This window comes from Canis lupus, chromosome 10 (assembly GCF_048164855.1).
Source record: "Canis lupus baileyi chromosome 10, mCanLup2.hap1, whole genome shotgun sequence".
Taxonomy (NCBI): Eukaryota; Metazoa; Chordata; class Mammalia; order Carnivora; family Canidae; genus Canis; species Canis lupus.
The window spans coordinates 58,783,203-58,805,952 of record NC_132847.1 but is presented as its reverse complement, the minus strand read 5'-3'; the positions used below and the strand labels follow the sequence as shown (position 1 = coordinate 58,805,952).

The following is a 22,750-nucleotide window of genomic DNA, read 5'->3' as shown; positions in this document are numbered from 1 at the left end:
CTCATCCTGCTCAGGACTAGGATGCCCAGTTTTAGACATGTCACACATCTGACGGTCACCCTTTCATCTTCTCCCACCTGGGAGATCCCTAAAAGGAATCTCTGCACCTCTGGTGAAGATATATTTATTGTTGACATATGGAGGGTTTCTCTTATACTGTACTTAGGAAATCCACACTGGTACATCTTTTTGGTACATAAATTGCGAATTAAGAGTCTTATGAATTTCATTTAAGATTCTAGCCTGTGGAAACAATTAGTAGCAGCAGTAATCGTAATAGTACTGATGACAACAATAATGATAAATTGTAAACTCTGTAATCGCAGGGACCATGTCTTTTTACCCTTGTGTCCCCAGCACTGGAATGGTGCCTAGCTCAAAGGAGATGCACCATTATAGTTGTTGAAAAGATGGATGGGTAGGTATAATAAGTAGTAGCCAGCATTTATGAACGGTTAGTTTTGTAGGTACTTCAGATGGGCTCTCTCATCTCCCAACAATATGATTAAGTATTTTCTGCAGTATTTCATCAAATCTAATTTGTCATTGATTATAAGGCACACTTATAATCTGTAACTGAGAAAAAAACTAAGAAAAAAAAACTAAGAAAAATTGAACTACAGCACAATGCTTATCAGAATTTTTATCATAAGTATTTTAGAGTTGAGGATTTTTTCATCATATCGTTAGTGTGTGTATCTCAAAAGGAAAATAAATTTGCTCAAGTAATCCTGAAACAATTTCACATTCAGAATCTGACTGTTGTACATCACTTTCCAATTCTGAGTAATTGATTTTTGTGTTTTTCCACATAATATCGACTTCTGTGCCATTAAGAGTGTTGGTAATGCTCTTGATTAAAGAGCATTATTCTGCTTTTTCTAGGATTTTCTTCCAAGCGGCTGATACCCATTCTGCAAGTATTGATGCTGGCTCTTAACTATTTGACTAACCTCAGAGTTCATTTTTTCTCCATTGAAACATGTCACTGCTTGTTAAACAACTTTTATTCAAAGTCAGCAAGATATAATTAAAATGTTGGGGTACCTGGGTAGCTGTCAGTTGAGTGGCTGACTCTTGATTTTGACTCAGGTCATGATCTCAGGGTCCTGGGATTGAGCCCTGCATTGACCTCCGTGCTCAGTGGGGAGTCTACTTGAGGATTCTGGCTCCCTTTGCCCACCCTCCCACCCACCGTACTCAAGCTGTCTCTCAAATAAATAAATAAATCTTTGAAGGGGAAAAAATGTTACTAGTGGTTTTCCCCAGTGGTTGTTGGATTACAAATGGTTCTTGTTTTCTTCTTTGTAATTGTCTTTGTTTTCCAAAATTTCTGTACACACACACAATTAAAACTTGACCTCTCTTCTTTGGCTGTCGATCATGGTCTCCCTTTATCTCACCTTCTCATTCTCTTTGTGTGGAGAGTTTGGAAGTTGAATTCATCACTCTCCCTGGTGGTCATGCCGCCTTAGATGTGGAAGTCCCATCAATCTGCCCCAGGTGGGACCAGGATCTCTGCTGACCTCCAGTGGCTCTAGGGTGCATGGCACTCAACAAGAGACTTCATATGTTACTTGCTGGGAAGTGCAGAACATTCACACTCCTGCTAACATTTTTATGAAAGTACTTTTGTAACTGTCCTTGAACTACGCAGCACACACTCCCAGATACCAGAGTTAGTCTTACCTGTGTTCCTTCCAGTACAGCCTGAACCTTCCATAGTGGAAATAGAGCTTTTATAAGAGCTATATGTAAATGAGGCATTAAGAATAAGAAAATAATTATAGGCAACAATTTTGTCTTAAAAACAAACTTGCTAAGAGACTGGATCTTAATTATTCTCACCATAAAAAGCGATAATTATGTGAAGTGATAAGGTGCTAGCTAGAACCACACTGACAGTCATTGCAATATATAAATAAATGTATCAAATCAACATGTTGTGTATACCTTAAACCATACAATGTAAAATGTCAAATATATTTCAATTAAAAAGGTAGAAAAAAAAGAAGAAGAAAGTATATGCTGAAGTATTCATGTACACAAAACAGAACTTGGATGTCCGGGTTTAGCCTGAGTCCTGAGTAAGCTTCTTGGCTTTGTTTAAAATTTTTCTGTTTAGGGTTGGTTTTATTTTGTTGTTTTGCTGTTGTCGTTTTACCCTCATTGTGGGGAGGGCATGGTTTGGGAATGGAAAAAGGTACAGAGGCAACAGTGGTGGCCCTCCTCCCTGGACCAGAAGAATAGTAAGACCTTCCTGTTGAAATCATCTGCCGTGGGTAATCACAGTGGGGAGACACATTGGGAGACTGGAGTGGGAGGCAGTTTCCCCACGTAGAACCCTGCTGGGCATGAGTGAGGAAGGTAGGCGGGTAGGCAGCCAGAACCCATCAAGGGAAAGTAAGTGACCATTGAAGCAAAAATACATGCTAATTTTCTAATCAGCGAGCTGTTAACCTTCTGAAATTTCTCATTCCTTTGACATGCATTTTAACATTTGATCCATCCAGTTAATTAAAAAAAAAACATTTATTATACCCCTTAAATCATTCTTTGTTATATTGTCAAAATGTCACATTGTAATTATCTTAAAATCATTTTTGACCAAAGCCTGTAGAAAGTCACCTTTATGTCTGAGATTATTGATCAATGTAATTTTAAGGTTTTTGCTTCTTAATAATTAAAAGCCACCTCATTATGCAGCACACCTGCTGCCATGATGGTGTTGAGAATTAAGCAGGCAAGTATCTATTCCTCTAATAGTCTTCAAGTATTATTTAATCTTTTTCTATCCATAACTAAAATTTTAAGGCAACCTAAAGGTTGTAATGTTTAAGTTTGTAAACAGACTCTTGTTATTTCTGCCAGGACTGTTGCAGTAGCTTCCTTACTAGTCTCCCTGATTCTCCCTGATTTACTGCCAGGTAAATATTTTTAAAGCCCCATCCTGCTTCAGTGGCTGGCTGCTTATCACATATCAGGTAAAATTCAAACTCCATTAACCTAGAATTTAAGACTCTCTGGAGTCCACCTATAGCCTTATTTATTTATGCATGTTTGCTTTCAGGACAGTATTTTCCCATTATGCCCACTAATTTAAGAAAATTAATTACTCTATCAGTGTCTCTTTATTGTCCATTTTCATACTGATCCTTAGGCCACAAATAGAAAATGGATGTTTCCAGTTAGACTGGTCCTTTTCTTAATGGGTCTGTGTTATAAACTTTCTGCCAAATCCTTTGGAGATTAGAAAAATCCCTTGGCCTTCTGCTGGCAAACAAGGCCCCAGCTAGGCTAGTTTAGCCTTACTGGATGTGAACCTAAATTGGGCTTAGTAGGCATTTTTTCCCTTTGTAGGGCTTGATATTACTGAATTTTAAAAGCCTCTAAGTATTATTTTGCCAATAGGATGGACAAAATGTTACCTGGTAGTTTTAATCTGTAACTTCTTGATTATAGATGAGCATGTTTTTACGTTTACTGGCTACCTGTACGTTTACTGGCTACCTCTTTCATAAATCCACTGATACCTTTAGCCCACTTATCTTTCTGGCAGTCCTTTGTTAATGGTTTTTATGTATTCCAAGTATTATGTTATAGATATCTTAAAAACTCATGGTGTTTTTCAGCATCTAGATGCTTCCTTGCCTATGCAGCTTCAAAATCTGGCAAATATCTTGGTTATGTGTTTGATGCCAATGCAGGCCCTTTCTGCACATAGACATTGCTTCCTGAACACCACAGGGCCTGATGAGGGACATTACTCAGTTTTTCTGGCCCAACCCCCAGCTCCTGTGCCACCCATGCCTTTAGTAATATCCTCTGGGGAGATCGTGCTGTTTGTGTCTCAGGGTCCTTACAATCCCCCATTCCAGCCCAGGGGACTATGAAAAGTTTTACTGAATTGTCTTTGTCTCTGTCTATGCAGGCATGGTTCTCAGCCCTAAGTCTGCACAAATTGCAGATTTAATTTCAAAGAGGAATTACATAGGAAATGTATAGGAAAGAAAATAGCCAATGGGGGATTTTTGCTCACTTAGGAATGGTCTTTTCCTTTCTAAAATTTCAATTCACTTAGTCTTCATTGGTTTCATGGTGGTCTGATATCTTTTAAAATGTGATTTTTAAAAAATCTGTTTTTTTCCTGGTTGTCACAGCAGAACCAGTTGATTTCTGCTACCTACTACATCCTGCTTGGAAATGGAAATTCTTTAGTAGATTCCCTTTTAGCTTTTTCTGTGAATAACAACATTTTTACTTCTTTTCAGCATATATACTCTTTCTTATTCCACTGACTGAGAACTCCAATACAGTGTTATACAGAACCCATAGCAAGTGTCTGTGTTTCTCTCCTGGTATCAGCAGGATAGCTTTCAGTGTTTTACCATCAAGCTGTTTGGTATTTGTTTATTTAGATACCCCTTATCTGATTAAGGAGATTACCTTTCATTTTGGATTTGCCAAATTTTTTAAGTGTGAATGGATTTTGAATTTTATCAAATGTTTTTCTGCTTATTTTGAGAGGTACAGCAGTCCCCCTTACCTGAGGTTTGGCTTTCTGTGGTTTCCATTACCCACAATCACCTAGAGTTCTCAAGCAGATGAATTGTCATAAAGTTAGTAGTAGCTTCACGTTATGTCATTCCCTTCACTTCATCTCTTTATGTGGAGATTTTAACATATCACCACAAGAAGGGTGAGAGTACAGGACAAGAAGATACTTTGAGAAAGGGAGAGACCTCATTTGCATAACTTTTATTACAGTGTATTATAATTGTTCTATTTTATTATTAGCTACTGTTAGTCTCTTACTGTGCCCAATTATAAATTAAACTTTATCATATATGTATGTAAAGGAAAAAGCATGGTACATAGAGGGTTTAGTACTATTCACAGTTTCAGGCACCCACTGGAGGTTTTAGAACATATCCTTTGGGGTGGGTGGGGGGGGGTGGAGATGCCTACTATAGTGGAATCTTTCTCTTTTATTCTGTTAATATCATAAATTACATTTATTGATTTTCAAACATTAAACTTAAGTTCTAGGCTAAAATCTGGCTTGTGATGTATTATCCTTTGTACACAATGTCAAATTTGGTTTAATATTTTCAATTATTGAAATTTTCATCTGTGTTCTTTAGTAAGACTAACATACACGTTTCTTTTCTCATCATTTCCTTGTCTGATTTGGCAGAAAGATTATGCTGACCTCATAAAATCAGTTGGGAAACCTTTATTCTCTTGTATTCTCTGGAATGCTTTTGTAAACAGCATTATAGGCTGCTTAAATGTTTGGTAGAACTTGATAGTGAAGCTTTCTAGAAATGGAGTTTTCCTTGTGAGACAGCTATGGATTATGGATTCAGTTTACTTAATTTTAGGACCTTTTATGCTTTCTCTTTATTCTGGTGTCAGCTTGGTAAGTTATGCCTTAATGGGGATTTTTAAAAATTAATTTTTAATCCCAGTGTAGTTAACATAGTAACTCTGGTAACTTACCATCAGTTTGTTCTCTATAGTTAGGAGTCTGTTTCTTGTCTCTCTCTCTCTCTCTCTGTCTTTTTTCCTTTCCTTGTTTGTTTTGTTTCTTAAATTCTACATATGAGCAAAATCATATGGTATTTGTCTTTCTCTGACTTCGCTTAGCATTATACTCTCTAGCTGCATCCATGTTGTTGCAAATGGCAGGATTTCATTCTTTTTCAGTGGCTGAATGATATTCCATTGTGTGTGTATACACATACACACACACATATTACTTCTCTATCCATTCATCTATTGATGGACACTTGGGCTGCTTCCATAATTTGGCTGTTGTAAATAATGCTGCAATAAACATAGGGGTGCATATATCCTCTTGAATTAGTGTTTTTGTATTCTTTGGATAAATACCCAGTAATGGTGGAATAGTTCTATTTTTAAATTTTTGAGGAACCTCCATGTTGTCTTCAACAGTGGCTGTACCAGTTTGCTTTCCCACCAACAGTGCAAGAGGGTTTACCTTTCTCACCACATCCTCCCCAACACTTGTTTCTTGTGTTGTTGATTTTAGCCATCCTGACAGGTGTGACTGATACTTCATGGTGGTTTCGATTTGCATTTCCCTGAGGATGAGGGATGTTGAGCATCTTTTCATGTGTCTGTTGGTCAGCTGAATGTCCTCTTTGGAGAAATAATGGAAATTTTAAAACTTTATCTACGGGTGCCTGGGTGGCACAGTCAATTATGTGTCTGACTTGGTTTAGGGCTCAGGTCATGATCTCAGGGTTGTGACATAGAGCCCCACGTTGGGCTCCACACTCAGTGTGGAGTCTGCTTGAGATTCTCTCTCTACCCCTCCCGTCTCTCATTCTCTCTCTGTCCTCTCTCTTCAGGATCAGGGCCTGGACCCAAGGCAGCGCTAAACCACTGAGCCACCGGGACTGCCCTGTCCTCTTTCAAAATAAATAAATCTTTAAAAAGAAAAGTTTATCTAAATCTCCAAACTTACTGTCATTATGTTATTGGTAATCTCTTATTATACAAGTTAAATATCCCCTGTTACATTCCTTAAATTGTTTTCTCTTTCATTTTTTACTTGATAGTCTTTCTGGTGGTTTATCAATTTTATTGTCTTTGCAAAGAACCAAATTTTAGCTTTTTGATCTTCTCTGTTGTAATTTGTTTTCTGCTTCATTGATTTTTGCTTTTATCTTTCTCATTCACTTCTTTATTCTTTGTTTTTAATTTGTTCTTTTTATACTTTTTTAAGATGAATGCTTAGCTCTTTGCTTTTCAGCCTTTCCCCTCTGACATGTCCATTTTAATGTCACAAATTCATTGCGAGTATCATTATGGCTGCATGCTGCAAGTTCTCATCAGTATTTTCATTATCATTCATGTCACAGTATTTTCCAGTTTCTCTTTGTGGTTTCATCTCTGATCCATGTCAGTATAATTTTTTAATTCTCATTATGAGTTGAATCATTTGAAAGTTGTTGAGAGGTTTTTTTTTTTGTGACTCATCATGTTTGTTTTTTATATGGTATATATGACCTGCAAAGAATGTGTGGTCCACAGCTTTGGAATAGTGTGTTCTATGTGTGTCAATTTAATCAAGTTTCTTGGATGCTTTGTTCAAATTCTCTTTACTTTATTGATTTTATTTATGTTGCTTACTGAAGGAAGTGTGTTAATAATTTCCCACCATGATCATACATTCGTCTTTGTAGTTCTGTAAGTTTTTACTTTGTATATTTTTAGGCTATTATTTGATGTAAACAAATTCAGAATTGTATCTGCCTGGAAAATTGAACTTTTTATTATGAAAGGTCCCTCTTGGTTTCTAGCAGTGTTTTTTTGCCTTGATGTATACTTACTATTAATATAGCTATACAAGATTTCTTTTTAAAAAAGATTTTATTTATTTATTTATTCATGACACACAGAGAGAGGTAGAGACATAGGCAGAGGGAGAAGCAGACTCCCTGCAGAGAGCCTGATATGGGACTTGGTTCCTGGACCAGGACCACGCCCTGAGCCGAAAGCAGACGCTCAACCACTAAGCTACCCAAGCATCCCTATACAAGATTTCTTTTGATTAGTTTTTGCACAGTATATCTTCCTTTAGCCTTTCTTTCAAGCTTTGAGCATCTTTGTATTTAGATATGTATTTTATAAGTAGTAAATAGTTAGATTTTACTTTTGCACCTTTGTCAAAGATCACATCTATATGTATATGTAGGTCTGTTTCTGGACCCTGTCCCATTGATCCGTTTGTCTATCTGTATGCCAGTAACACACAGTTTGGATTCCTGTAGGTTGCTTGTTTAAGCCCTCTAGTTTTGTTTATCAGGGATATTGGTAATTTTCTTATAATGTCTTCTCTAGTTTTGGAATAAGAGTAATGCTGGCATCATAGAAAGAGTTGGAAAGTAAACAACTTCTCTTCAATTTTCGGGAAAACTTTGTGTGGAAATAGAATTATCTCTTCCTTAAATATTTGGTAGGATTGGCCAGTTCTCCTCATACCAGTTTTTGCTGGTAGTTCCAATTGAAATTAAACATTTACAGGGCTTTTACTTAATTTTCTCAATTTTCTGTTCGTATTCTTTTTTCTCTAATGCTGAGAATCTTGACTTTCAATGGCTTTAGCATAATTACTATGTGCTTTATCTATGTGTCTTTATTTCAGAATAACAATGCTGGTGTTAAAATTTCTTTAAAATTAATTTTATTTATTCTTCCCCATATTTATTATGCAAAATAACATATCTACGCACATCTTTCTGTTCCTGGATTTTTTGACTTAACAGTATATCTTGGAGATTGCTCCTTAGCAGCATAAGGAGATCTTTTTCATTTCCTTATGTAACAGTCTAGTACTTCATTGTATGGATGTACTTTCCTGTATTTACAGTCTTTTATTGATGGTATAAAAAGACATTTTCCATATTACAGACCACAGCACTGTGGCATTGGCCTGTAAAACTTCTTAACCTAATTGTAACAGCTTTTTTATTAAAATAATTTTCATTTCTACATCACTGCAAATATTCATTTTATAATATGCAAGGTTTCACTGTGTCATATGCTGGGGGCCAAAGGGGTTTTTCATTAGGAAGTTAAAGTTCGGGAATCCCTGGGTGGCTCAGCGGTTTAGTCCCTGCCTTTGGCCCACGGCGTGATCCTGGAGTCCCAGGATCAAGTCCCACATCGGGCTCCCAGCATGGAACCTGCTTCTCCCTCACCCTGTGTCTCTGCCTCTCTCTCTCTCTCTCTCTCTCTCTCTCTCCCTCCCTCCCTCCCCCTCTCTCTCCATCTCTCATGAATAAATAAATAAAATCTTTTAAAAAAAAAAAAGGAAGTTAAAGTTCCTTTAACTTTACTTTTTATTCTTTCTTTTGTGCTAGTTTTTTGAAAAGTAGGGTAAGGCAAAGCCTTCATGGCCTTTGCCTTACAGCAAGTGCCTCTGTTTCTCTTAAAAGACTTCTCTACTTGCTTCTGGAAGCACTCTTACCCCTCACTTTGTAGCACCAATTTAATCTCATTAATTCCTTGCTCAGGTGATAGAACCCACTAGTCTTACAACTCCTCAAAGACGTGATTTCTCATTATAATGTATCAGGGAGAAGAGGGTATGTAGTGCTATATCTACTAGTCTTCTGTTTCAAGAAGTCCCAGCTGCTAAACCAAATAGATTAGTGTCTATATTAAGATATCTTAATATTATTTCAGATTTCTGTGATTTGGTGAATAAAATACTCTCCTTGGCCTCATATGTAACCAGTGGTTCCCCTTTATATTAAACAAATATAAGCAAAAAAAGGGAACCTTTTTTGTCTCTTCAGGGGACTTTAGTAGTCAAGCACTATTCCTCCTTTATAAATCTTCTTTGGAGTTTATCAAAGTGTTACGTGATCTTAATTACATAGCCTTTTCTCTCAACCTCCTTCTGAGAACCCATGTGCATACTTAGCCCCTAATACATCAGTTTAGCTCTCCCTAATTGTTTATCCTAGAGAAAACAAAATACATCTTGACTTACCAAATACTGTAAGTACTTTTCCCTCTTCCTGAGTAGTGCAGAGAGACCTCAGAATACTTAGAATCCTTAACCTCCTCGTCAGTCTCCTGCCCTAGCTTATATGCTGTTGATGTCATCATGTATTTTAGTTTGTGTTGAACTCCCACGAGGCATAACTGTCATTGTTTTGTATAGTCAGTATTCACTTAGATTTTTAAAAACTCCTTTATTGAGGTAGAATTGACATCCAGTAAACGGTACATATTTAAAAGGTACAGATTGATAAATTTGACGTCAGAATACACCCATGAAGCTGTCAGCACACATGTGTATGTTTCTACCATAGACTCTCTTAGAAAATGAAGGTGGGGAGGTGAAGAAGATGAAGGTGGTCAGCAGAGCCTTATTGTGGTTTTATAGGTTTGGTTTGGTTTTGTAGCCACTAGAAATGGGAGGTGGGGGAAGAGAATTTTCTTGGTTTCTTGTGCCAACACTTTAGAATTCTGCCCTCATTTACAACTCAGTTAAGAAAACAACCTGCTACCTGTTTTAGGTCACTTCAGTGCCCTCTCAGGCCTCCTTCAGTTTAAAACTTCAGTGTATCTTTTATTATTTTCATCTATGTGAGTAGCTTGGCCTTTGAGCTTTTCTAGTGCCTACAAGATGCTGATTTCTTGTTATTTGCCACCTCTTGGAAATAACAGCTGAAATATTTAAAGGCTTTTCTATTCTGATTAAGTCTGTATCTTAGTAATTGTGATTTCTACAAATGAGATCAGCATACAGTTTGATTTAGATTCTTATTTTGAGAACATACACGCTAATTTCAAGGATTTGTGTGTGTGTTCTTTTTAAAATCTACACTGCCTGAGAATATACCCATAGGTCATAAGGGACTTTTTTTTTTTTTTTTAAGTGTATACTGCTGACTTTTGGGCTTTATTGTATTAGCTTACACAAAATTTGTATATTTGGGATTATGAATTATTTCTACCAGCCAAAGAATCTAATATTTTTAGCCTTTGAGCATAGTTTTAAATTTAATTTTCTTTTATTAAATGCTCTAAGAGATTCTCACAAGTATAGAGTGAGTTGAACTATTTTTTTTTTTGAGTTGAACTATTTTTAAAATGGGAATTTTGCACATTCTAATTATTTTCTGGCATATATATATAATAATATTTACAAACACTAAACTTACTGAGTCATGCATTTGTGTTATCTCATTTAGTCCTTAAAACAACCCTGTGTGGTTATCCTTTACATAACAGATGAGAACCTAACAGAGTTGATACAACTTACAAGTTCACATAGCAAGTAAATAGCAAATTTGATATTTAAACCAGGCAATATATATGTCCAAAGCCTGGCCTCTTAATCAGTATAAACTTAATATAAACTTGTCACGATTAATTTTTTTTCTAACACTGATATGAGCCAAAATATTCTCTCTAAATAATTGTAAGAATTTTGACTGTTGGGCTAATGTGCTCACTCAGAGCAAGTACGAGAGTGAAGTTAATTTTGTTTTTTATTCTTTTAGCTGATATAGCCCAGAGGTACAGGATAAGCAAATACCCAACCCTCAAATTATTTCGTAATGGGATGATGATGAAGAGAGAATATAGGGGCCAGCGCTCAGTGAAAGCTCTTGCAGATTACATCAGGCAACAGAAAAGCGACCCTGTTCAAGAACTTCATGACTTAGCAGAAATCACCACTCTTGATGTAAGTTGTTAAGTTTTACTGGATCCAATGAACATTGCCTGTTTAATATAAACAAAGTCTTATGTGATCTAATAATCTGGACATTTTCTTAGAGTTCATTGCAGTGGATCTGACATCTACATACTTAGAGAGTTAAATTTTTCTTGAATTAATTCTCCAGGGAAATGCTCATGTTTTATTGAGCCTTTGGATAAAATATGTAGCATACAGTAGAGCTGCACTGATTTAAATTGATTAAGGGCAAAAGAGTAGCCTGAGTTGTGAAGACAGAAGTTAATGTCAGGCATCTGCCACAAGGGTCTCCATATTTGCCTTAGTGGAGACCCTCAGGATATCTGCTCTAATTACTTCCATATCAGCTCTTTGTATAACTTCTAGTGTCTTCTAAAATAGCCCTCCTTAATAAAAACCCTTTCCGTTGTATACTAAGTAGTTTTTTTTTTTTTGTTTTTTGTTTTTTTTTTTTAAAGGTATTGAGTTTGGGCTGTAGGTTGTCATTTCAAGTTTGAGATTTGACTTTTATCCTGCTCACCAGCTATGAAGTTAGCCTTTCATGGATGCTGTCAGAAGGCATAAGGCTCCTGGGTCAGAGATAAAAGACTTTGTTGCTCATATCCTAGCAAACAAGGAGACCACGTTAGCGTTTGTCACCCTCCCCCCGCCCCAAGTCCTCTGGAGGTGGATGCCTGTATACTCTGGAGGTTCTGTCGAGGGAGAACTGTGGCCTCAGAGAAGTCCTGTTTCTGAGCCAGCGGTATGCCTGTGCTTCAGCCCAGGTGGAGATTACATCACACTGCCGTGTGGCTTGCTACAAGCACAACCCTGAGGAATGGCCTGGATCATGAGTGGTCAAGGGCTTGGTTTTGGCTATACCTAACTGTGTAGGATGTGTGAGAGACCCAGGAAGGAGTCTCTACCAAAGGTCGTACGTTATGAATCCATGTATAGTTTTAAGAATAGTCACCTTACTTAGGAATTCATCACCTTATTGAGTAACAGATTATCACTGATTAGTTAAAATGCTAGAAGGAAATGTTTATGATTACATTAGATGGGAGGTAAGATTATTTTCAATCTAATGCAGTCTTTTGGACTAGGTGTTAAAATCCAAATATGCTTTTATAGTGCTTCCCCATTTGTAGATAGTTGAACCAGTTGGGTGAATGAGATAACATGTTTTGCATGTCTGTATATGTTTGTAAAATAATTACATACTTTATTTTACAGCGCAGCAAAAGAAATATCATTGGATATTTTGAGCAAAAGGACTCAGAAAACTATAGAGTTTTTGAAAGAGTAGCAAATATTTTGCATGATGATTGTGCCTTCCTTTCTGCATTTGGGTAAGTATCCTAATTGAGAGTGTGTTAGTGGGTCGGCTTGACTGCCATGTTACGTTCTTGTTAGGTGTGGTCATTTTCTGAAATTGATCTCTCCAGAAATGATCTCAGTTCCTTAAAGTCACTAACCAGCCTTCTTTACACATATTTCTGACCTCTTTTTAAGAGTTTAAAAGTCTGTTAATTCTTCTTTTGGTACTATCTCTTATTTCAGAATATGGGTAAGTGAAAAAGAATGGACAAGTTAACAACCACTTCTCATGCTTTTATTCAGTTCATTTACTAACACTATTCTGTGTTCACACGAAGTGCTAATGTGTGGGTTTCCAAACTGAAACAACTCCTGGTCTTTCTCATGAAGCAGCATGGGCTTAGTTGTCTTGATTAATCTCTGGCTCTCCACCACCTTTTCTTCTGTCTTCCCTGACCCAGAGAAACAGAACTCTTTTCCACGGCTAGCATCTTTTCTTGTGTCTTTATTACCATCCTTCCAGGATCCTCTGTGGCATTCACCCATCAATTGTCCTCACTTCCCTGTGTTTTCACCCTGACCCTTTTCATGACCTACTTTTCCTTTGCCAAAAACATGATTCTCTCTTTCCTGACCTTTCTGTTCTGTCTCTTGAGCTAAAATCTTGTCCTTTTCTTTTCATTTCTAATTTTTTCAAAGATTATTTATGCTTGGCCACCCTGAATTTCTTAAACTCTAACCAGTGAAAAATCCGTACCCTTTTATCCAACTTTTGCCTTCATTACTCTCGTGAGACTTCTCTCTGCACAGTCCCAAAGTACTTCTTAATTACCAAGTCCAGTGGCCTTTCTTCATTCTCTAATGCTCTTCAGTTTCTCTAAAGGCTGGGACAGTCAACTACCTTGTCCTTTTCTGCTGTGTCTATACTTAGGCTACCTTGAATCCCCCTGGTTTGCTTCTTATTTTTCTGACTTCTCTGACTTTCTTCCTGTCTTTCTCTTTCCCTCTCAAAATGGAATCGTTCTATGGTTCTTTCCCTTTCTTTACACTGGGGGTTTTCTCCACCATCCTTTGACTTGATGCAGTATTATTTCTCTCTTTTCTTGGGCCTGTAACTGTTAGACTCCATTTTAGTGATGATCTTGAGTAGAGCCTGGGTTTCTGGCATAGTATGTCCTTTTCCATTGTGTGACCTTTGTCCTTATTTTAATGCTTCTGTAGATTTTGTGGATGTGTTTTATTGGAAACATTATCAGTGATATTGGGAGATCAGTGTCGGAGTAAATAAGCGAAGACTGTCTCCCCTGACCCCCCCATGCTCTCTGCATGACTGCGTGACTGCTCTCGGGCCACAAGCCACATGCTTGCTCCTCACACACTGTAGGCACTTCTGCCACGGCCCATGCCCTTATTGTTCTCGGGTTCTGAAGTGCATCTCCTTGGTATTGCCTCCTTGGGAAGAGCTTTCCTGATGACTTTTTATAAAATAGCATTGCCATCATCCCACTTGCCATTCTTTAGCCATTTAGTTTTCTTCAGAGCACTTTTTTTTTTTTTTTTTTGGTTTTTGATCACCCAAATAAATAAATATATCTGTTTGCTTGTCTTTCTTTCCACCAAAATGTCAGCTTTGCGAGAACACAGATGCTGTCAGTTTTGTTCACTGCTGTGTACTTAGTGCTAAGGCCATACCTGGTACGAAGGAAGCACCTAGTGAATAGTTAGTGAGTGAACGAATGGATGGATGGAGCATGTTCTCCCTTTTCGTTCCACTGGCATCAGTCAGTCTCAGCATCCCTTGTACCTCCATCCTGTACAACTCTAGTCAGAAACTGGAGATAAATCAGTGTTCAATTAATCCAAATATAATTTAAAAAGAGAAAAAAGTTACCTATTTGACTTAGAATTTGTTGTAGAATCCACTCACCAAACATTTGTCAGACATCTATTATGTGCCAGATACTGTACTAGGGCATAGGAAATAACAGTGAACAAATAGAACAAAATAATTGGTTATTGTAGAATTATATTCTAATGATATAGGTTATTTCAGCTCATCCACTTTTTCTTTCTTTCTTTTTTTTTTTAACAAGTCCAGTTTTAAAAAATAAAAAGTAGAGAATCTGTGATTATGTTTAGAAGCAAGTAATGTGTTTTTGTGATTGATCTATGTGACCACATCAATGACCTTGATCCCCAGTTACTGGAAACAGTCGGGGTCAAAAATAGCCTTTTGGTGCTCAAACTGCCAACCCAAACTTATAAAACATTGAGTCACAAAAACAGCTAACTAAAATTTTCCCTTAAAAAAATCTGCCTCATATTAAAGTTTCCCTTCAAATACATGCTTTTGTTGGTATTGGATAGTCTATATGAGTAGGAAAGATGATGGACAAGCATGTTATTTCAAATCATTGCAATACATACATTGCAAAACAGCCAGCTCTGTTTCATTCAAGTATATCACTGCTATTATTAGTCTAAAAGGTATTACTACTTCTTCTCTCTTCCTATTAGAGCTGTTTCAAAACCAGAAAGATACAGTGGAGACAACATAATCTACAAACCACCGGGGGTAAGTTGCTATTTCATAGTGTATATAATTTTAAATATAATTTAAATACATGTATAGTATAATCTGTGGTTTTATACTTGTTAATTCACAGAATCATAGAATTTTAGTACAGAAAGGAATTTTAAGTCATTGTCTTGTACTAATTCAAACCTTTCAAGGTAAAGATGGGGACACATAGGCCTAAAATCACATAGGAATTTAGTGGTCAAGCTGGGACTAGAGATCTCCTGATCCCCAGGCCTTACCCACCTCTCTGTTTTGCGTTCATTATGTGACCTAAATTCCAAAAAAGGCTTCAGTGTTTTGTGATCATCACTCCTGCCTGGGTCAGACTAGCCAGGCTTCCAAGGTCTCTGGTGTATAAATTAACCTGATACTTGCCAGACAATAGGGAGCAACTAAGTTGCTTTTAACCCTTGGCTAAGAAGTTAAGTGTATCTGAACTTAGAAGTAGTTGCTCTGACCCAGATGATGGTAGCCACAACCAAGAGGCAGAAATCACAATATTTGTCATCTCAGTTGACCTACTGCTCTGTCATTGCAGTTTTTCACAATTCCAAATAGAAGTGTATTGATATTTTTTCGATTCATAGTTTTCATTTTAGTGTTGTTTGCAGTGTCTTGGTACACTGAAGTTTTTAATTTTTATGTAGTCTTGTGAGTGAATTTTTTGCTTAGAATGCTCATTTCCTATTCTGAGTTCAGATAGGTATTTGCCTATTTTCTGCAAGTGCATTTCATTAATAGGTTCATAGTGTGACTGTCTCTAGATTACCAAATCCAGTACAGTTGGTTGTTAAGTGCACGGACTCTGGAATGAGACTCCGCGTTAATGTCAAAACTGCCACCTTCCTAGGTGTGTGACTCAGGAAAGCCTCTAAGCTTCTTTATCCTTCAGTTTGTTCATTAATAAAAATAGCTGTGATTATAAGAGTCCTTGTCTTATGGGGATGTTTCAAGGATTCAATGAGTGAACATATATAAGATGGTTACAACAAACAGTGCTTGGACACGGTAAGTTTACTCAGTTAATAGTAGCTATTATTTTTGTCCTCATTTTAAGCACTTCCTAAATACTGATTTTGAGTAAATGTAGAAAGAGATACTATAAGTAATATTAGAGATAGCAATGCTTTGGATTTATATAGTATCTTGTATGTCTCAAAGCCTTTTTCCTGGAAGTTTCCAAACTTTCTTCCAACATTTTCAACTCTAAGGGATAGCTAAAGTAATTAATCTGGATCATTCTTTTTCACAATGCCTGCCTGCCATTGGTGAAGATACTGATAAACAATTAATTGACTCAGATCTGAGGAAAAGCAGAAGGCTTAGACATCACAGGTTGGATACAGAATTGTATGGCTCTCTTTCTCGGAAGTTCCATGTTTTTTGTCTTTTGGGGTTTTTGTTTTTTTGTTTTTGTTTTTGTATACTCTGTAGATTTTCTGGGTTCATAGATGGCTTTGAGAATGCATTTTTGCTAGCACAAGTTAGATTTGTTGTTTAATTTTTTCCCTCTGCTTTTGTAACAGCATTCTGCTCCAGATATGGTATACCTGGGATCTATGACAAATTTCGATGGGACTTACAATTGGATTCAAGATAAATGTGTTCCTCTTGTTCGAGAAATAACATTTGAAAATGGAGAGGTATGGCTTTCTGACATGTGTTATCTTTAATTCAGATTTCTGAAAAAGCAAGCTTCCTCCAGCCATGTTACTATTTTACTACACTTTTACCAGCTGTACGAATCACACAGTGAACAGAACTTGTCATAGCCATTTCCATAATGGAGGCCACTGGCTCTTTGCCTTTGCTGTCCCAGAACGCCTCTGTTGCACTTCTTGCAGTAGCCTTGAAGATGAGTTTGACCATGCTTCTCAGGTGATGCTGATACTATCTAGTGGTTAAGGGGGCGCCCTGTAGAAGCAGTGCTCTGCAGATTTTAGTTATAATTAATTATATACAGTGAATAATCTTTTGCCAGGAAAAGGTTTTTCCAATTCCTATCTTCAGAGAATGAAATTGTGTTCTCTTTCATTATAATAATGAAAGCAGTATCAGATATTACCATGTAAGTGACCTCAGTGATCCCATGCTCCTGAAATGCAGTCCATCCAAACTCTTACCCCTCCCACAAAAACAAAACACCAAGAGTCTGATATTGGAGGAACAAGTACCAAGGGCTGTGTGTATGAGGTACATAAGAGAGTGATGTATTACACATTAAAGAATTGCAGGTGTGTAGTTCAGACTTTAAGTATGTAGTTCCAATTATCACATACCTGTATAGCCACCACCTACTTGGTCAGGGGTGGACAGTCCTGTGAAGGGTCAGGTGCTACTTTAGGCTCTGTGATTTGTTTGGTGTCTTGTCCTGAGTACTATGGCTCTGCACTTGTGCAACACCTAGACCAGTGCGGTTATGCTCCAGTAAAGCCTGCTCACTTGCACACTCTCCTGGTTTGTCAGATGAACATCCTGCTCCTTTCCTCGTTCTCTGGGCTTTGGGTATGTTTAGCTGAATACATTTGTTGATTACATTAGCTTATTTAGTCCTCAGAGGCTTAGAAAGATTTAGGAACTTATCACCAATTATTTACCTTCCTTGGCAGTTTATGTTCATTTTTTTTCCCCAAAAACACATTCTTTTCTTTATTTTGTAATAAAATCTGATTAATTTTATTTGTAATTTGTAATTAATTTTTAAAATTATGGTATAACTAACATAGCATTATATTAGTTTTAGGTGTACAGTATAGTGATTGAATAATTCCATATGTCACCAAGGGCTCATCATGACAAGTGTACTCCCTAGTCTCCATCTCTTTTTTGTTTTTTTTTAATTTTTAAAAATTTTTTATTTTTATTTATTTATGATAGTCACACACACAGAGAGGGAGAGAGAGAGGCAGAGACACAGGCAGAGGGAGAAGCAGGCTCCATGCACCGGGAGCCCGACGTTGGATTCGATCCCGGGTCTCCAGGATTGCGCCCTGGGCCAAAGGCAGGCGCTAAACCGCTGCGCCACCCAGGGATCCCTCTATCTCTTGTTTCACCCATTACCCACCCCCTTTCTTTTGCTAACCATCAGTGTGTCCTCTATAGTTAGGAGTCTGTTTCTTGATTTGTCTATTTTTTCCTTTGCTCATTTGTTTTGTTTGTTAAATTCCACATATGAATGAAATCATATGGTATTTGTCTTTCTCTGACTGACTTATTTCATGTAGCCTTACACCCTCTAGATCCATCCATGTTGTTACAGATGGCAAGATGTTATTCTTTTTATGGCTGAGCAGTACTCCATTATGTGTACGTGTGTGTGTGTGTGTGTGTGTGTGTGTGTGTGTATATGGACCACCTCTTCTTTCTCTGTTTACCTGTAGATGGACACTTGGGTTGCTTCCATAGTCTGGCTATTGTAAGTAGCTGCAGTAAATATAGGGTGTATATATCTTTTCAAATTAGTGTTTTTGTTTTCTCTGGGTAAATACCCAGTAGTGGAATTATTGGATCATATGGCTATTCTATTTTTAATTTTTAAAGAATATCCATACTGTTTTTACGTTGGCAGTTCTTACAGGAATCGTTTCTAAAACAGAGTTGAAAGGTAGAGACCTGGAAAATCTTAAACAATTAAGAATGGTTCCCCTGCCTACCCCCATAGTAGTCACATTTAAAATTCTTTAGATTTTTATTTCATGTTGTAACCCAAAATCATTTAAACTACCAGGAAAGGTTTGTTAACCTCTAATGTTGATTGTCTTGATAACCCTCTCCTGAATCTTTTAATACTGATTTCATAAAGAATATGTTGGTGTGGACACAGGTAAACATGAAAGCCCAGGCAGCATAAACTACCAGCTACTATATTAATGTATATAAGTTGGTACAGCAGGCTAATTGACATGGATGTATTCAAACTACTCATCTCTTCATTACTTCTCTCTTAAAATAGAGGAGAGACTTCATTTCTACCTTGGGTGGAAATGGGTAGGAATCAGGGATGACTTCCTAGAAGAGGCGTTTGGATCCTATAAAAAAAGGACAAAGAAGAAGTGGAAGTACTCATGGAAATAGGGAAGTAAGAGGAGGGGCTTGTGCCTTAATGTTGAATGTTGAAGGCACTGGTTGGGCTGCGAAATGAAGATCCCCCCCGCCCCACCACCGAAATGGAGATATTGAACAGGAAGTTGGGAATCCAGACTTAGATTGAGGACTGGAACTGGGCTTGGATATAGAGAAGGAACCAGTTAGTAGTGCTGGAGATTGCTGGACTCTAGTTGAAGTTGCCAGGCTAGAGCAGATGAGTCCAAAGACAGAACCATGCGAGTGGAAGCAATGAATGTGTTGGGAAAAGAAAAAAATTGTGAGCTGAAGAGATCAAAAGAAAGGAGGAAGAAATTGTAAGTTCGCTTGCTAAAAGATCAGTGTGATGCTGGGGCCGCGGGGGAAGAGAGACAGAGAGCAATTGCTCACAAGTGAGTACGGGTTTTCTTCTTGAAGTGATGCAAACATTCTGGAATTGGATAGTGTTGATGTTTGAAAACCTTGTGACTGTAATAAAACCCGCCAAATTGTATTAAAAATGATGAATTTTATGGTATGTGAGTTATATTTCAATTGAAAAAGGTAAATGTGACAAGAAGCTTAATAATTTATTCTGTATATGAGTGTAACAGGCTGCAACACGGAGACGGAAACCATTAAGCAAATTCATGTCCTAGAAGAAGATAGGTTCTAGTTTCAGTTTTTTTAGCATAAAGGATGTTTGTGTTTTTTGCTGCTACAATTCTTAAATTACAGAGAGACACGCAAAAGGATAGTTGATGGAAATAATTTTATTATAATAATTTTATTATGAAGCCCTTTCTGGGCTCTTTCTTATGAGTCAGAACTTAGCATTTGTCAGATAATAAATAAGTTGGCTATCTATATACATCATGTTTCTCTTGATTTTCTCCAGTAACAATAATACAAGTTTTTAAGGCATTCAATAATTTTTGAGGTACTTTCGTGTCCATACCTTGTATAGACATATACACATATATAGTAGCAGGTCCTTGTTAATAATTTGACGTCAATGCATTGTGTATAGGTAAAATCTTGTGGGGTTTTTGTCTTTTGTTCTGAATCAAACACTTTGCAGCTTTAAGTAGTTGTCATGTAAATGGAGTGGTTTTTGTAATAAACTTTAGAGGAATCATGTTTCCCAGTCAGTTAGATTTATTTGTTGCTGCTGCAGTCACTCAGTTTTTCAGTGTTATTTGTGAAGAATGAAAATACTAATCATGTTTATCCCACCCCAAAATCAGCATCTTGATCAAGAACCAGCATAGTTCCTCCTTTGGTCAGTTTTTAAATGTCATGGTTTCATCTAGAAGGAGCTGATAGACCAGCCCAAGTGGTTACTTTAAGACAGATCAGTTCCAGCAGTAGAGTAGGACATGTGGATCCTCTGAGTACCTCGGTACTTCAGGTAGATGGCTTGGGTTCCTTCTTCCATTAAGGCTAATGTTTGGACCTTTTTTTCTGGCATGTTGCAGTCATTATGCATGTGACATGGGTTGGGGTCAGATTGTTCATACCAAGAACAATGGCAAGGCCTGATAATTCTTATTGAATACTTTTGCATACAGGAATTGACAGAAGAAGGACTGCCTTTTCTCATACTCTTCCACATGAAAGAAGATACGGAAAGTTTAGAAATATTCCAGAATGAAGTAGCCCGACAATTAATAAGTGAAAAAGGTAGACAGATGAAGGTGTTTATTTTCAGCCTTTCTTCTGTCCCTCCCCTCCCCCATTACATTCATATCAATGTAAACATATTTGGGTTAAAAAATTTTATAAGTAATGTTAACTCTACTCAACCCCTGAATGTACACATCAACATGGGGGTGGGAGGCATTAGTAGAGATAATATGAAGCACTGGGTTTTTAAAAAACAAACAAACTATTAATAGCTCCTGAAATCAAATAGCATGGAAAGGGGGGTCATGAGTGGACAATGTTAGTTTTTCCTTCCAGCACTTTTGATACTTGAGCAGTCCCTTTCTAATGATGGATCGTCCCAGAGATATCACCAAACGAACTCACACAGTCTAACATTTACTTCTAAATGAAAGAATGTTGAGTAGTTCTCTGTGGAGTTCTCTAGACTGTCAGAAAGGAATTTGAGTTTTCACCCACTTTTCCTCTGTAGTTAGAGAAGCAAGTCAAACAAAATAAAGTGAGGGCATTGTATAGAGCAATGCTTTTTTTTTTTTTTTTCTTTAATCACTGAATAAGTATTTTGGGGTTGAATTATATTAAATGTCAACCAGTAGGAACTGGAAGGAGCTCTGTGAAGATGGTCCCTTGAGAACAGCTCATATGTCAGTTTCATGAACTGCTCACAACTGAGACCTGGATAGGTAATTGCCCATTTAAAGAAAATTAAAAAAATTCACTATAGCATTTGAATTCAGGTTGAGTTCATATAATTTCTAAGGAAATTATACTCTGCCCTAAGTACTGAAATTCTACCTCTTTTAAATGTTATAATATTTAGGTTGTAGTTTTTGTGACCTATATTACTCTAAAGCATGTTGGTTTTTAAAATTAATTAAATTAGTATGTCACTTTTCATGAACTTATAATCCTATGAGACTATAGTCAAGAAAATTCTAATCTATCTCTCCAAATTCTATTTCCTGTAAAGGTACAATAAACTTTTTACATGCTGACTGTGACAAATTTAGACATCCTCTTCTGCACATACAGAAAACTCCAGCAGATTGTCCTGTCATAGCTATTGACAGCTTTAGGCATATGTATGTTTTTGGAGACTTCAGGGATGTATTGTAAGTATTCTTTTTTTTTTTCCTTCTTTTTTACTTACTGATATGTGTCTCAAAAATGAACTTAAAACCATTGTTTGAATGTTTTAAATAGTCCTGTGTTAAACTAGTAATAGTTTGTTATTTGGATGGATAAGGTTTTATTTTTCACTCTAAAGTGTGGTATAATTGAGTGTGAGAATTATAATATATTCCTATAGAAATGCCAGCATTAAGTGATCCTAATGCTTTGGAGTAAACCGCTAAAAGAAAATTTTGCCCTTCCAGAAATTAGTTCTGAAATTTGGTGTTTGTCCGCATGTCAGGGAAAGTAGGTTATAGTCCTATATCAGATTAAAGGTTACTGGTAATATTGCTGCTCATTTGTGGGATTTAAGAGCCAGAAGATGGCCATGACTACGGGTTTCTGTGGGTATACAGCTACAGACCTTTCCAAGAACAGGTAAGTGTTCTGATTCCATTCTCAATTATCCATTCTCAGCTCTTCTTTGTATTAATGAATATGTAACCCTTGTAACTGCAACAGATATTAGATTTTTATCAGCTGAAATGTTAAATTTGGTGGTTAAAAATGGAGATGTTTCTTCATGTATGAAAATTTTAAGCAACAAGATTAATTCAAATTAGACCTTTTCTTTTAAATTTATATAAGTACCCTGTTTTATGTCCACAGATTAAATTGCACAGAGGATGATTTGAAATCCTATGGCAGAATGAGTTACCTCACTCACTATTCAGTATTTCATTATAGAGATGTAGTTGTTTGATAGAAGATTCTCAGTCTTA

General features: G+C 36.9%; 1 protein-coding gene across 4 annotated transcripts in view; it reads left to right on the top strand.

Moving 5' to 3' along the window:
- ERP44 (endoplasmic reticulum protein 44) overlaps positions 1-22,750 on the top strand; it is a 93,173-nt gene that overhangs the window by 52,363 nt on the left and 18,060 nt on the right. For all 4 annotated transcript variants that reach the window (XM_072842108.1, XM_072842110.1, XM_072842109.1 and 1 more), the window contains 6 exons: positions 11,052-11,236; positions 12,464-12,579; positions 15,065-15,122; positions 16,655-16,771; positions 20,762-20,873; positions 21,826-21,967. In XM_072842108.1, coding sequence (XP_072698209.1) covers positions 11,052-11,236; positions 12,464-12,579; positions 15,065-15,122; positions 16,655-16,771; positions 20,762-20,873; positions 21,826-21,967 — 730 coding nt within the window. The remainder of the gene's footprint in view (positions 1-11,051; positions 11,237-12,463; positions 12,580-15,064; positions 15,123-16,654; positions 16,772-20,761; positions 20,874-21,825; positions 21,968-22,750) is intronic.